Here is a 16,021-nt window from a genome sequence, read left to right on the forward strand (position 1 = left end):
ATTACCTATGATATGTGGTATTGTGGGTTCGCGATTTGTATTGGTTTTTGAGCGGCAATGATTATTGTAAATTGCTGATTTTTACCGATTACTTGATAAAAGACACACAGTGAATTGTCTTTCACAAAGTAAATATGCCGACATGGAATCAGATTCAGTCACAATTACGAAATCCGAACAATCCTGTAGTATTTTTTGACATAAGCGTCGGTACGACTGTAAGTAATGCATACAGGTTAGCAGGTGTCCTAAGTTATACAAGAAAGGCTGAAAGCCTCCAGTTCATATTATAAGCCATTTTCGTTATTGACTGTGTTTCCAAAATGCTTGAGCAGGTTATGCCCAAACTAGTAACGCACAGATTAAACAGAAATAGTAGTTTGACTAATGAACAGCTTGGTGTTGGAAGAACGTGTCCATTAACAAGGCTAGAGTCAAGCTCCAAAAAACATTGTACTTCATATACTTTCAATCAGTCATGACCTGTGATGATGATCATGCAGCAGTCTCTGAAGAACACAATGTCATTTGGCTAAAAATTCTGAAGTTTATATTGGATTAAAACATGAGATTTGGGACTCAAAATTGTCAGTGTGATGGACTGAAATTTTAAAGTTTAGTTTTCCATTAATCATATGATATCAGACAGTTTTTTGAAGAAAATAATTCTGAAATAAAGTAACCAAACTTAATGAATTTAACAATGTATTTTTTACATTAGTGTTTTGTGTACAAGCTACAATTTGATTTTCTACAGCTGTAGATATCCTTGAGTTCATATTTGTTTACTTTCTAACAATCATATATACAGAGAGCACTGGTCTGATTTGTGCAAATAACCCTAGATATCTCACGTTAATCACTGACCTCATGGTCCCTGCTTTGAAACCCTTCCCAGTCATAAACTCACAGATTCCATTGTGAATCCTGAGGAGTGAGGAAGTGTGATGGAGATGGTAGAAACAAATATTTGTAAATAGTAAGATAAATAACTTTCATAATACTTACGTTTTCATTCAGTTATACTGCATGTCATTGTATCATCATCAGCTTTTCTTATTTACTCTTCAGGAATACTTTTTTATTGTAGGCCAAAGTTTGAAATAACTGATAAATCACTTAATGAAGAACAAAAATTAATATCAGCTTTAAAAACTAAAATAAATCATCCTCAGTTACACACAGTTAACCATACTGTTGACAAATATATACTAAGCTTCACCAAATGGCATAAAAACATTATATTTTCACAATTTTTAGAAAAGAAAGAACATACTTTGAATGTTGGTGAATTCAAGAACATGTGTTGAAAATGGGGGGGTGGGGGGGAGTGGAGATAGAAATCCTTTGTGTGTGAGCACTGTTATTACTTAGATCTAAACCTGTTATTTTAATATTCTTTTTTATTATTGAGAAGTGTGACTCTTCAGAGTGACACCATGTAGTTTTACTTAACAGTTTAAGAGTCCCTGGCACAATGTAAATCTGAAACAGATGGCAGTCACGTAATCTTTGGTACATAGAGAGCAATGCTGTATGATGTGAGGTATTAACACTATAATGCAATGAAACTTCATCACTTCCATAAAGTATTTCTTATGTTATTTAATCATGTTAGCCTGCATTTCCCCAAGTCTTCATGTCTTGGCACTTATAGAGAGAGCTGTATATAACGTAAAGTTTGGAGAGTGGAAGGATGTTTATGAATGGTGATTTTGAAGGATCTGTGTGAAGAAAATAAGCAAACCACACAAAGTAGTTTAGGCGTATAGAGTTAGCCTACAGCTCTTATAAATATAATTATTGGTTGACTTATTCTATTCCTAATATTGAAAGTATTTTTAAATGCTGCTTTAGGTGTATGTATTTTCATTTTGAGTAGAATTAGAGAAATAACTTGCAGAAGCAGTTAGTTATCTGATCATTAATTTCCTGTGATGCCACGTATTGGGCATACATGGTTTTAGCTGTCACCACCATACACATATTCTTAACCGAGGCTTGTTTTTCTTTCAGGAAATTGGACGAATGATACTTGAATTGTTTGCAGATGTTGTACCTAAGACATGTGAAAATTTCAGAGAATTTTGTACGGGGGAGTATCGAAGAGATGGTGTGCCTCTTGGTTATAAGGGAGCAATATTCCACCGTGTTATCAAAGACTTCATGATTCAGGGTGGAGATTTTGTAAATGTAAGTAATAAACAGAAATAACTTAGCATTACACTAAAAGTCACAAGGTAAGATTAGTGGTGATGTGTAATATAAAGAATGCACAGAGAATCAAATTATGTGAAACAGGCCATATAACTGACATGCACAATAAACTCCTATCATGCGGTTACAAATCCCCTGCTTTTGTTGCACCACCTTCGAGATTCATTTTTAGGTGTTCAGGTCATTCAATGTCACGTCATCACAGTGCACTACCTGATCTTAGATTTCATTGAAAGTTGGCGTGTTTGTGATCACCAAAGAAATTAGTAATCATGAAAAATTTCAGTGCCCTATGTCTTGCAGTTTATGTGGTGCAGGGGTGTGAAAATCATAGATATTCTATATTTTGGCATGCTGCCTCTTTTGTTCTGTATTGGCTACAAAGATAATTATTTTCTAAGTAGTTTATTATATTTATAATTATCCATTTACAGCTAAGTACTAGTCAATTGGTTGAGGCTATAATTTAGCATATTCTTTATTTTATTTATTGAAATGTTATAATAGTAGTGCATTTAATGTTAGAGGGTGTGTTTTAAGGTATTTTGTAAGTGTGGTGGGATCACCAGAGCTCAGCCATTACTACTCCACTGCTTTTAATTTTTGAAATATCCATGTCTTCATAACAGGGTGATGGTACTGGAGTGATGAGTGTCTATGGCGGAGGAACATTTGCAGATGAGAACTTCAACTTGAAGCATGACGCTCCTGGTTTATTGTCAATGGTAAACTCTAGAAATTGCATGTTCCCAATGAATTTAATCAATTCCAGTTTTTGTAGGGTGTTCGTACCAATTTTCAGATGAAATACTGAGAAACCAGTGCGATTTTCCATGTATCAGATGCTGAATTATATATTGGGCCATATGGATAAAGTGAGCAAATGCTTTTACATTATTTCTTTTTTTAATATTTTCTCCATCATGTTTTAATAGGGAATGTTTCTGTTCTATTCGTACACCTAGTTTACGAATCATATATTTTACATTTTCTGTACAGGTAACTCTCGGTTTACAAACGAGTTCCGTTCCAAGACGTTTGTTATGTGTATGCTTTTACGATATGTATTGTGTACGTTAGTAGCCATTTTGAAGCATTAAAACCATGTACTAAACATCGAATGGTCTATACAATATGTTTACAATACAATATATTATAATAGGGGGAATCACCGATTTCTTTCCCACGAGAAAACACTCTATGCGGCGTGGCATGTAAACTTTTTTTTTTACTGGCTAGATTAGTTTTAATAACCAAGAACAGTTCAGTATAATTATCATATAATAATTTTCAGATAATTATTGTAATAAATATATTTTTTAAAAGTTTATTTATTTAAGTCCTACAGTTATGTTAACTGTACATTTGGCATTTTGTTTTATAAGGAACTCTGTTTATTGGCGACTTTGAGAAATTTTGAATGAATTATGACGTTCGTTATAGCGAATGTTCATAAACCGAGAGTTGCCCGTATTGTAATAGATTCTCAAAAATGTTGTTCAGATATATTAAGTTTTCCAAAGCTCCAAGTTCCTCAGTTTTCATTTTTGAAGTTGCAGCTTTGACAGCCTTTAAGGAAAATTCCTTAATAATATAGTAAGAAATGTTAAACACTGTTGTGTTTTTAATCTTTTACATATTATTTGTCATTTAACTATCCTGTGTCCATTATTGCACACACACATCACTTTGTAGATGATTTCACAGATACTACACAGTATGTAGTGCAGGCTGTGGTGAAGCACAGGGCAAATCTCAACCTGCTTTTATCCCTATAACACACGTTTTTATAGGAACGGTAAAAATTATTTATAAAACCAAGTGTTTCTGTTTCTATCTCTTGTTAGAAATATTTGCTTCTACTTGAAACTCATGCTGTGAACTGTTTCCCTATTTTTGACGTAAATACGTCTATACGGAAGGGTCATTCGGCAAAACAACGTTAGGAAAATGTGTAAGGTCAACAATGTGTAATAATGATTTACTCCTTTACCTAAGAAACAAATTGTTATGTCATCTGTTTATTCGGCATTGTTCTGTTTCATTACTGCTGTCAACAATCTGATTTCGTTATTGTGGAAAGAGCTGAGCTGTGAATCGCTTGTAGAAGAAGTGCATCGTAGAGTAGATAATATTGTGCTGTTAAAAACGTTTTAGAATATCACAAGTACTTATCTTATATAAGAATTATTAAGAAATTGTGATACTCCAATTTAGTTTTGATTAAATTGGTCGTTGTGGGTGGACATCGTGGTCTCTTACAGTTGAACAAAGTTTGAGGTAAGGGATTCCTATTTATTATTATTGTTCATCACATTTAATGTTTTCATCCACATTTGTGAACTCGTGTAAGAGAATTAGGCTTGTCTTCTTTTGACGTAAATACGTCTATACGGAAGGGCCATTGGGCAAAAACAGCGTTAGTGACGAAGATGTGTAAGGTCCAGCGCCGAGTCACCTTTAAACGTTCATTCCTCAGGAATGGTAAGAGTAAGGGTAATGTAACCTCTATGTAAAATGATCAGTACATAAGGACCTTTAAGAATGTGTTATGTATTTTATTGTAATTATAATTGTTTATACATTTATTGTAATTTTAATGAACCAATGTGTACAATTTTCAATGCATCTGGCGCGGTAAGCGCCCGCCTCTCGAGCTTTCCATATCTGTTTTCAGATTTTACATATCACAAACGGTTTAGATTTTGCAAACATTTATTCATACAAACAAAGGCGCATCGCACTTCACGCTACTGCTGCGTTTGCGTATATATGTCAGATTCTCCGGAACTGTGGTTCAACTGTCAATTTTTATTCAACTGGCCCATTGACTGACTGCCTGATATAAGTCCTTTCATGAGCAGATGATAGTTACTGTTGTGATCAAGATTTGGCATATGTTTCTCTGACATTAAGTGAAATCAAATAAAATTGAATCTGTGTATAGAACAGAAACAAATAGGTAGGGCCTGAATATTAAATAACCAGGGCCTAAATAAATAAGAAATGTATTTTAGATTATGTGGTTGTTTTATGGAGAGCGTCGAAAACCGGGTACAGAATATGTCTTAGCATGTAATGCTTCTTGCTTAAAAGAAACATTTTTGTTTTTAATCAGCACATTTTCTCTTTCAGGCAAACAGTGGTAAAGATACAAACGGGTGCCAGTTTTTCATTACATGTGCAAAGTGCAACTTCTTGGATGGGAAACATGTTGTGTTTGGTAGGGTCGTAGATGGACTGTTAGTGATGAGGAAAATAGAAAACGTTCCTACAGGTCCAAACAACAAACCAAAAATTCCAGTTGTCATATCACAGTGTGGCCAAATGTAAGATGCTTTGATAGCATTTTTAAACTAAAAATAAATGGAAATTTCTTATAGACTTAACCAAAACACAATAAATTAATAAAGACTGATGTTATCCAGAATTATAAATGTCATGTTTTGAACTATTCCTCGTGTAAAAATGAAGATCAGAATCCCACATTTAATTACATACTAATTTTGTGGAGGATTTTCCTGTTTGTCATAGTCACCATTGATTCCTATATCAGTCATAATAGGCTCACCAGTTTTCTAACATTCATTTTAATATTATCTTACCAACTAAGAATTGGTCTCCTGTCTGCTATGAATGCTGCATGCTCATTCCATCTGTGTTCTTAATTTGATCGTCGTAACTTATGCAACCAAGAACCTCACTGCTGTATGGATTATAATTTATTAGCAACTTCTGAACTATATATCCATACAAAACAAATACACAAATCTGTTACTGGTTTATGAAAATATTAACAAAGGATTTAAAATAATGCAGTCATCAGAATTAAATATGTGCCTCACAATTTTTACATCCAACATATGCAAGAAGACAACTCAAATACTACCTATTGACAAGAGAATTACAAACTATGATGTATTATTATCAAGAGTTAACTGACAGGATACCCAATTTCTGGGTTTTAACAGATGCCTTACCAAAACGATTGGTAGCTTCACGCAGAAAGGCATCTTCCATCTGCCTTACCACTTCATTGAAAAAGACATGAGCTAGATGAGAGTGTAGAATGGAACGGAATTCAAAGGACACTAGAAAATCTATTATGCAGCTCTGAGGATTTCCTTTCAGTCCAGGATTAAATTTCCATTCAGTCAATAAGTGGTTAAATAACTTCCCCTCCATGCCCACAGCCTTTACAAGGAAGGGTTTGCAAAGTGTAATACTAGATGTATAACTCTCTTGGATAGGTGGAAAGCCAATCACAAGATCAGCTCTCATGTGCTCTGGCCCCCTAGTCCGCACAATTGATTTTTTGCAAAAGGGAACAAATTTCTTATAGTTTTCGACATCAGCAACTACAGTGTACATTTGTTCCATGGAATACCTGCAATGATAAATGTAAAAATGATCCACATTAAATTATTTTAATACTTTGTAATGTTTTCTTTCCTAGTGCCAAGGTTAAGAATGAGTATTAGCTACACACCCTCTCCCCCCAAGCACCTACATGGCATATAGTGGGACAGCTTTAGCCTAGTTTAGTATAATATCCTGATCTTCAAGTAAGTAGACTTAAGAAAAGTCACAAAATAAAATGTCTGACCAATCAACCACTACATCTGATGCAAGAACCTTCCTAAAATATTCTACAATTTATTTTCAAGAACAGAATAATAGTCTACAACACTTGCTTCTTACCCCACAAGTTTCCTGCCAGCATATTCCTTCTTCTTGTCACCAATTCCTGACCTACTGAAGAATGATCGGAATGGTATAGCAACGGGAATTTCTGTTATTCCACATTTGTTTTTTACTGCAGCATACGGATGAGAGAGTAGATCTGGCTCTTGTTTGTCTAAGCTGCAATATACATTTTGTATTTATGACCAACAGCAAAATTGAACTGTACTGACTGGCAAATAAATATGACTTTCACACAACAAAATCTATTAAAATGGGAATGCCAGTCATCATTTAAGGATATGCTTTTTTTTTTGTACACATTGTCAGCAGTAATGAGGGCAGTTTGTTATTGACAGGAACTAAAGTGTGTATTAAATCAGTTCCCTAAACACTAAATTAAAATGTTTTATTTCAATGCAAAGGAGATGCTTTCAACCAGAAAAATGGAAATCAAAATGTCATGTGTACTCTTTGCCACATACTACTGGGATGGTCATATCAAGGATGAGATAGGAAGGTAATATAGCATGTATAGAGCTGGCTGGGAAGGCTGAACAGATGAGGCCACTCAAAAGACTTTGGCATATATGGGAGGATAATATTAAAACGTTTCATGAAGAAAGTTTGGGAAAATGGGCGGGATTCGTGAACAGGATATGAATAGGCAGTGACCTCTTGCGAACACAGTAATGAGTTTCTGTGTTCCATAAAAAATCTACAGATCTGACTAATTCTGATATTATCAGCATCTTAAGTACTTCGGTTCATGGGTTTGGTTAAGGGCGGCGGTCTTCACGATTATTCATGCTCTGCCTTCAAATGAATGTGTTCTTGTGAGACATGCACAATGGTTACGTAATTCACATAAAATATTACGTTCAAGTGTGGGAAGCATACCTATTGGTTGACATATTTCTATGTTCGTGGAAACATCTACTAACTATTCGCCAAGCAACACAACTTTTTCTAATTGTCATGACGAACTAGCGGCATTTCTTTCGACACTTGCAGGTTCCTATACTTTCTTTACGGAATCCTTGTTTGCTACCTCACGCTAGCTCAGTTGTGCTTACTACACACCGTGCTTTTATCATCTATGCCACAGATCAATTGTTAAACTAATGCGAAATTACGTGAACTCTGGTACAATCACAAGTTATACAATGTGTGTCTGTAAAGGAAAAAGAAAGTCAAATGAACATGTATGAGATATGACAATAGCGAGTGTGGTCTTCAATTCTATTTGAATCAATTCTTGGAGCAACTCAAACCTTCCTTTCCAAATTTCACTAGCGGTGGATTACCCCAGTTTAATCGCTGGTAAAAGCATAGAAAACAGTAAAAGTATATGCGTCTGAAGGTACTCGCTCAATGCACGTAAGTTGGCAATCTTGTGTATGAAGGTTTTAACAAAATGGATACGATACCAAGAACTCATGAAGGTGAGTAAATAATAATAAATTTAGTGGTTTTTCAGCTCCAAATTGTCCAATCCAAAACTGTAAATTAATAGTGGAATACTTGTAGTTGTAATGAAGCTTATAATACAACTTGGAATGTGTATAATTGATGATTCACAAGTATGGGTTTTGTGTAAAGGAACATCCCGTGTCATTGATTTCATTTCAGATATTGAAGCACAAATCCGGGATCTTCAGTCCCGGAAGAAAGATCTTATTGAAGAAATGAAAGAGAAGGAACGTGTTGGTCTTGGCGAAAGTGGATTTTATGACAGAGACATATATGACGGTGGTGGTAGCAAGTATGATGGTTATGTTACGTCCATAGCCGCCAATGATGAAGTAGATGTAAGTAAGAATACATTGTCGTAATACTATTGAAGACAAGTAAGTAAATGATAAAATACCTACAGTGTGCATGTTTCAGTTTCCCGTGTTGAACTCACTTAGTAACTGTCATCTAGAAAATACAGTTTCTGTCTAGGAGCTAGTAAGGCTTTCTCACACATAGTTTTTGGTATAAACCACGTACTGCCATGATTGTCGTCATATGTCTTAGCTCACAGTTTATGATTGACTTGCCACTGTGAGAGGTGGAGAAATCTGTCATTCAGTGATTAGAATCACACAATGAACAGACATAATTGACCAAAATTACTGCATGGTTCGGAGGTCTGAACAGCTGTGGAACGAGCTGCTGAGAGAGACGAACTAGAATAAGGAAAGGTGACAGCCAATTAGCAGGTCATTGCGTATCTTGTGTATGCAGCTCATATCTGCCCTGAAAAATATTTGACCCCAGTTGCATCTGTAGTAAGATGCCAGTGATTTTCCACCCACTTTATTAAATGCAGTCTGCTAGTCCTGTTAGATCAGTGCCCTATTGTCTGCATGCATGTGTATATTTGTGTTCCCATCCTGGATGTCTTGAGCTACACGAGTTGTGACTTTAAAAGGAAGGGGGCTTGTAATTTCTTTGAAGTAACATGTATTTTATGTTTTTGTAGGACGAAGATGATATAGTGTCATTAAGCCAGAACAAACGTCCAGGTTATACAGCTCCAGCAGCTTTGCTAAATGATGTTGCCCAGGTAATATTTGTAAATGATATAATATACTTTAAACTTAAAGTCACGAGACACTAGTTTGATGCATTCATGGCATCTCTGTGAAGCAATATAATATTATTTATTTTTATCTTTTATCATGTTATAAAAGTGATGTCATGTTCTAGTCTGATATTTTTGTCTCTGTTATTTCAGAGCGAGAAAGATTATGATCCGTTTGCTGAGCGCCGACGTCCAACAGTTGCAGAAAAAGAAGATGAATATAGACAGAAGAGGCGGATGATGATTATATCACCAGAACGAGTTGATCCGTTTGCTGAAGGTTTGTTCACCAGCTCATAATTAGGATTTTTCTGGGTTTTTCTACCTTATATTGAAGGAAATTTATTTACTGTGGTTGTGCTGCTGTTCATATTTTTAAGTGTTGTTTAAACATATAATTTATTTTCTCTCTTGTTTTTAATGAATGAAGTAGTGTACCCAGAACTTCTGCTTTAAATACAATGGAAATTACAGCGAAACCTTAATAAGGACCTTTATTTAACTTCTTGCATTTATGTTTTTCTGCGTATAAACTTCAATTTTACAGCGAGCATGCTTGTATTACGTTTTAGTCCAATTTATTACTTTTCAGTACTACTGGATATGACTTTATACAGGATGTTTTTGAAATTAATTTTGTGTGTGATAGTTTAGTAATATTTTCTTTTTCCAATGTGGTTGCAGAAAGTAAAGGCCTGCTTATAATATTCAACAGTCTTCTATCATGATCACTTTGGTCTCAAAAGTTAATACCTTTTATCATGATTTGTTTCATGTGGTATTACTTAATGTCCAACTAACGTGCCAACTGGTGTCCAGAATTATCATTCAGAGTTTTATAAAACATTGGCATTGAACTACATTACATGTTGTTATCACTTGTCTTTATTCGTAATATTTACGTATTCATTCATGAAGGTTGCCCAAATTTTATATACCAAAAGTACTGAGAAGTCATGAAATATCATTAGTTTTTTTTATTTTGGTCTTATTTAACGCATATATAATACAGAGAAAGTGAAAGGTTAAGTCAAATGAAAGTGAGTCAGTGTTATGTTGCGGAGAGCCCTGACGCTTATTTAGAAGTAATCACCACCACATTTAAGGCATTTATTTAACCGTTTCACAAGCACGTCGACGGCTTCCTTGTTTAAAGACCTGTAGTTGGTGCAGAGTATCCAGAGCCACCTCTCTTGACGCTTCAAGTACTTTTTTTGTAAGGTTGCTCCAGGACCTGCCTCCCAAATTTCATTAGTTATGCAATGTCGCACAGGACGTCACCCCATCAGGAGACCTGACCACCAGTTGTTAATAGTCAATTCAGATAGGCACAGTATCGGTCTACGTTGATAGTCTGCTTATGTTCCGAGAATCCAATGAGCAGCCCACCCCCGGGCCCTTAAAAATACATCTGAGTGATTCTTTTTCAGCTGTTAGTGTACTCTTGAATATTTTGGCAATGTGGTACCAACCAGACTTCATTAATATTTATTTTTGTAACAATCATTTATCTCACTTCTCAGGGAAAAAAAAAATATGCACGTAGTACGCAAGTGAGACGAAAATTTATAGAAATATGTGAGAGACGCATTAAAATATGAGCGGCAGGCACTGATCGTTTGCCAGTTGTTTGAAATGATGATGCGGGAATGTATGTGTGTGTATTTGTGTGTGTGTGTATGTGTGTATGATGAACAAGACAAGGGAAACATGCAGTATTGAAACATAATATAGCAAAGGAAATGTCGAGAAGTGTCGAAGCATAAATTTTGGAATGTATGACAAGTTGCATTATGGTGTAAATATTTCTAGCTAACATTTGTATTTTTCTTCATAATAGAGTTTGGTTAGATAATGCAATTCTGGGAGGGTTAGTAATACAGTATTTCAGTATTTTGTAACATGAAAGGGTTGGGAGGGAAAAGATGAGTCACTTCTACTAATGATCTTCAATTTTCTTTCCCCTCTGAGGATTTTCCACAGCGGAGTCTTGGATCGGCAACGCCATTCTGGGAATTCGAAGCACGGTTCAGTGTTATGATAAAATGAAAAGTTCCTAGGAAATATCCACTGACTATGTCAAAATGGGTTTAGTAATATATTACCTTAATCTAGTTCTCATTTATTAAAATACTGCATAATATTTTATTAAAAATTGGAAGAACAAGACGTACACAGTTTTTCTAGTTCTGTTGAGAAAATACAATCACATAGTTTTAAAGAAAGGCATAGTAAAAGCCTGGCCCGAATTCCATTGGAATCCATGGACATCTTCACTCTGCTTGGAAGTGCAGCTGTCAAGACCAGTGTTAGGAGAGCTCTGGATGTTCTCCAGTTGTGGGTTTGATAAGAACTCTAGTTCCCTTGGTGTGAGAGTGTGTGTGAGCTATCAGAAAATTACTAATCACCCCAGCTTTTTTCTAGGTGGATAATAAAATTCAACATGCAGCTCAAGATGTTTGAAAAACTCGACCGTTTTCATGAAGTGAGCAGGAGAACTGGTCACGTACGTATCTAGGCAAGATTACTACGGTTATCCAACTGCAAAGACTGTGGCAAACTTTATCAAGCGTAGTTTTATAACATTTTTCAGAAGTTAGAGCGACAGACGCAGTTCTTTGTGTGTAACACGAATGTGAATTTTATTTGTTCTGGATGGAAAGCAGTTTGTGACATTGTCTTTGAATTGGTTAAGTGTAGTGAAGTTTTCAGAAGTATATAGTTTCAAGAAGATTTTTTTTTATATTAGAATTGCTCAGATTAAATTTTATTGTTTATATTTGATAAAGTAAGAACACATCTAAGACTTTTACATTGCAGATAATAGAATTTAAATATGCTACTAATAGAACTAGTGAGCAGGCACTGTCATGGACAAACTTGAAGATATAAAGGCAGTCCACAGATAATGTGCGTTTTAGAAGTCTTCATTTCAGAGATGAGAGTAGGGTTTCATGTGTTGTATAAGTAAAAGAATTTGCATTTCACAGTCAGACGCCCTAACATGCTTTCTGTCCGCGTTATGTGGACCTTGAAAATTTAAAAAGTATGAATGTGTGCAACAGGTTGCAAATAATTTTGTCCTGTATAAACATATAATGGAATTACTTTTAATAATTTATTTTACTAAAATGGAAACCCGGCTTCCAGTAAGTGTGTAATTTAGGTGCGAGTACACATTCATGCAGACCATCCTGCAGTCTGTGTTAATTGTTATGTAGTCTTTAGATTTTAACCTTTGTGGGGCTGCTGGCCACGCTTCAACTGTGTGGTTCACAGCAGTTTGCCTGTGTCGTGCGTGGTCAGCTGGACTGCGACATGAAGGTCACGATTCACGATCGATAAAGGTTAATCATTGAGTAACATGCAAGTTTTGTGTCCTTTTCCCTCTGCTGTGTTTTCTCAGGAATTTATATTTCTGTACTAACTTAACTCCAGGTGGAAAAGTCCTTGAGATATAATGGTCACTGAGCTAGTGATGAATTTTCACTGTTTTCTGGAACAGAAGGGCTCATTACCTTGTTTATAAGAACATGCCACCAGAACATATTCTTAGCCAGGTGAATGTAGGCCACATCCTCTTTAATCTTTTGGTCAAGTTTAATTTTGTCCCATCTGCATTTGGGTTTACCAAGTGATCTCTTAACTTCAGGTACTCTGACCAAAATTTTTTATGCATTCCCATGTCTATCATGTGTGCTACATGTCCTGCCAGTAACCTCCCCCTTTATTTAGTCATGATGATAATATTTGGTGAAAAATTATGAAAAACGTCTCTGATCTGCGTTCTTCCATTAATATGTGACGTCAAGTTTTGTGTCATGCAGCAACAGGTGGAGTTAGTTTTGTAAATTATAATCTTTACACTGCTTAGTAAGAAGCATTTCTTATATTTGATATTTTCTTAATTTATTTTTCAGGAATGCAGTTTGGACTCGTTACTGTCATTACCAAATGTTTTAACTTTTACAAATTTTGAAGGGGTTATTAGTTACCTATATATGATGATTTTGTACTGGAGTCTTGTGATGAGACTTGAATATATACTTTGTTTCCTCTTGTGTTTACTTCCAGACCAACTTAGCAGCATATTTACATTCTGTGATCTGTTTTTCTTTATGATGTTTATGTTTTGATGACTGTAGGTTCAGTAATAGATTCCTTCCACTGCTCTGGAAATTCTTCCTGTTTTTGAATAGAATGAATACATATCTTTATCTCAGAACATAAACTTTATAATTTCTGCAAGAATTTTATCAAAAGCTGGCAATGTACACGTTTTCATCTTTTCAGGAGCAGTCTCAAACCTGAAAAGAACCAAGTTCAGATAATTTTACATTTTGTTAACCCCATATTTTCAGGCTTTGAAAGGTTTTTGGCAGTGATGAAGTACGTAATTGTGTATTTTCTTTTAACAGTGTACATTTAAATAAATTAGGTGTATAACATTCAGGATCTAACCTCTTGGGACGTATATATATCATTTAAGGAGAATACTTCCCTTTCCATCCACACTTCACATTTTACTGTTCTAGTAGGTAAATTCTCTATCCTCTCTGTGCATGCTTGTTAATATGAATAGTCCCTATTATTTTCAATCTGCAAAATTTAAACCTGATCTGTTGCATCCATTGGTGAGTTTAGACAGAAAATGGGGAGGAGGGCAAATCAGATGTTTAGACATTTCAAGGAAAATACTGTTTGTTGATTCTGTGTTGGTTGTTTCATATTTTGTGTGAAAATAAGGTCATGAAAATCTCGTGGAATGTGTTTTCTTACTAGATGATAAAACTGCTCCTGAAAGGAAAAATGTTGATACGCAGTAATTCCAAAGTTCGCTAACAGTTGGAAGAATTGTTTCAGTCCCTTGATCCTGAACAACGTTGTTTAAAGATTGTTGACATTAAAGGATGGGAATACAAGTCCAAATCATGAATGAGTTTCTTATTTTATATTTTCATATGTTGTTAATAGGCATTGATCTTTGGACAGGGATAGAGCAAAGGGTTTTCTTGGTGCTGGAAGAGTAGTGTAATTTTATACGAGCTATAAAAGCAATTTAATTTTCCAGGTTATTGACTTTTAGGTCTTCTTGAAACTACTTCAGAAAACTTGATACAGCAGATATTCTATTAGCCTTCACAATTAAGCAGTTGTCTTGTTTGTAAGACAGAGCCTCAGACACTCATTTAGATTGAAATAATGATCTAATGTAGTTTGTTAAAAAAAAAAAAGAAATTGTGTAATTTAGGAATTCTGCATAGTGGATCGTCATTTCTGTAATGTGGGATAGAATATAAAAAGCCTGCCTATGACTAACTGTTGCGCTCGGCGTGACTTTAATTGGTTTTTGCAGGTGGGAAAACTCCAGACCTTGGCTCAAGAACATACACAGAAATCATGAAGGAACAGTTGCTTCGTGGAGAAGAAACAGAGGTAAGACTTTAGGAATACGTTAATATAAGCCTGAATTGAGCTCACGTTTGTAGCACACTTGCCTCGGTATGCTAAATTTTTTAGAAGTTAAAAATGTCCCAAACTTCATTTGAAATGTAGTTATAAATTTCTTTAATATGAGCCTCCATTTGTCCTGAGAAGTGGCTTCAGCATCTTCTTTAGAGAACTGTTTTAGTGCTGTGACCTTTAGATATCTTAGTAATGGAATGCATACTTATTAATGAATACCATGCTATTCACTGGTTATCATAGGAATCATAAAAGTATTCCATATGTATGTCAATGTAATTGGATTGTGCAGTGTGCAGGACTAATTTAACTCACGTTTTATTTACAGTTGCGGAAACAAATTGTCGAGAAGTCCAAGGATGGAACTTTGAAGGTTGTGACTAATGGTGAACTACCGAAGTCTGCTCCGAAGAAGCGAGGTCGCTGGGATCAGACGGGCGGAGACGAAGGAGTCACTCCTGTGAAGAAAAAGGCCACCAGCAATAGTGTTTCATCTGTTGGCTCTTCATGGGACAAGGAGGATGTAAGATTCTTTTTAATATATAATTTTGTTAGAATTTGTGGTTCAGCTGAGTCAGGATAGGGAACGGTGGTAAGCTTTTGTGAATACAGTAATGAATCTTTGGTTTTCCTATAAGTTGGAAAAATTCTGACTAGCTGTATGAGTAAAGGACTTTTCCAAGTGGAGTTACTTATTCCTGTTATACTTTCTCTTGATCTGTTTCTCTCTGATGGTCGTAAAGGTCCTTTCCTGTTCCTCACCCCTGTTGGTCCAGACTAGAGCTTCATCCTCTCTCCCCGTCCCATGGCCCTGAAGTTCCTCTGAAAATTTGGTATACATGTACAAACTGCATTTTGCGTCAATCCAGAGTTCACAAACTTACGTTAATCCTGGCAGTTACTGCTGTACATAAATAAGCACATAGACATATTGAAGTGCAATAAATTTTGTGTAGATATAGTCAGTTGGCTACACAGTGAGCCGTTTTATTCTATGGGTCCAGCCCGTAGCTAGTCACTATACTGACTGAGCTATCCCAGCTCCTGATGTTTTAAATGTGTGCGCTTAACTCTTTATGCTGT

The 16,021-nt window shown here is 35.4% G+C and overlaps 3 protein-coding genes across 5 annotated transcripts in view; 2 read left to right on the forward strand and 1 right to left on the reverse strand.

The window, feature by feature from the left end:
- LOC110840717 (peptidyl-prolyl cis-trans isomerase H) lies at nt 1-5,647 on the forward strand. Its single transcript, XM_022085942.2, has 4 exons — nt 1-218; nt 2,017-2,193; nt 2,847-2,942; nt 5,353-5,647. The coding sequence occupies exons 1-4, from the start codon at nt 135-137 to the stop codon at nt 5,548-5,550; spliced, it is 555 nt and encodes a 184-aa protein (XP_021941634.1). The 5' UTR covers nt 1-134; the 3' UTR covers nt 5,551-5,647.
- Nucleotides 4,751-8,211, reverse strand: LOC110840708 (coenzyme Q-binding protein COQ10, mitochondrial). Of its 2 annotated transcripts, XM_022085933.2 has the most exons (4): nt 8,175-8,211; nt 7,801-8,074; nt 6,919-7,080; nt 4,751-6,604 (listed from the first exon to the last, which is right to left on the reverse strand). In XM_022085933.2, the coding sequence occupies exons 2-4, from the start codon at nt 7,878-7,880 to the stop codon at nt 6,145-6,147; spliced, it is 702 nt and encodes a 233-aa protein (XP_021941625.1). In that variant the 5' UTR covers nt 7,881-8,074; nt 8,175-8,211; the 3' UTR covers nt 4,751-6,144. The 2 variants fall into 2 exon arrangements, with proteins under 2 accessions (XP_021941625.1, XP_021941619.1); XM_022085927.2 differs by lacking the exon at nt 8,175-8,211 and having other exon boundaries at nt 7,801-8,107.
- Sf3b1 (splicing factor 3b subunit 1) overlaps nt 8,198-16,021 on the forward strand; it is a 25,722-nt gene continuing 17,898 nt past the window's right edge. Inside the window, exons 1-6 of one of the 2 annotated variants that reach the window (XM_087346823.1) lie at nt 8,198-8,345; nt 8,533-8,711; nt 9,371-9,454; nt 9,626-9,752; nt 14,829-14,908; nt 15,267-15,461. In XM_087346823.1, the coding sequence (XP_087202949.1) occupies nt 8,318-8,345; nt 8,533-8,711; nt 9,371-9,454; nt 9,626-9,752; nt 14,829-14,908; nt 15,267-15,461 (693 nt within the window). In that variant the 5' untranslated portion in view covers nt 8,198-8,317. Of the gene's footprint in view, nt 8,346-8,532; nt 8,712-9,370; nt 9,455-9,625; nt 9,753-9,782; nt 11,979-14,828; nt 14,909-15,266; nt 15,462-16,021 lie in introns of those variants that run through there. The other variant, XM_087346825.1, reaches the window with a different exon arrangement.

Source organism: Zootermopsis nevadensis, unplaced genomic scaffold (genome assembly GCF_977971745.1).
Source record: "Zootermopsis nevadensis isolate Lab colony 2312 unplaced genomic scaffold, Znev_1.0 Znev_ptg000001l, whole genome shotgun sequence".
Classification (NCBI taxonomy): Eukaryota; Metazoa; Arthropoda; class Insecta; order Blattodea; family Termopsidae; genus Zootermopsis; species Zootermopsis nevadensis.

Bases quoted from the DNA above. Each gene is read 5' to 3' on its own strand.
- LOC110840717 (XM_022085942.2), top strand. From the start codon at position 135: ATGCCGACATGGAATCAGATTCAGTCACAATTACGAAATCCGAACAAT. The intron at 219-2,016 runs GTAAGTAATGCA...TTTTTCTTTCAG, and splicing joins ACATAAGCGTCGGTACGACT to GAAATTGGACGAATGATACT. The intron at 2,194-2,846 runs GTAAGTAATAAA...TCTTCATAACAG, and splicing joins AGGGTGGAGATTTTGTAAAT to GGTGATGGTACTGGAGTGAT.
- LOC110840708 (XM_022085933.2), bottom strand. From the start codon at position 7,880: ATGACAATTAGAAAAAGTTGTGTTGCTTGGCGAATAGTTAGTAGATGT. The intron at 7,081-7,800 runs GTATGCTTCCCA...TGTATATTGCAG, and splicing joins AGAAATATGTCAACCAATAG to CTTAGACAAACAAGAGCCAG. The intron at 6,605-6,918 runs GTAAGAAGCAAG...TTATCATTGCAG, and splicing joins GCTGGCAGGAAACTTGTGGG to GTATTCCATGGAACAAATGT.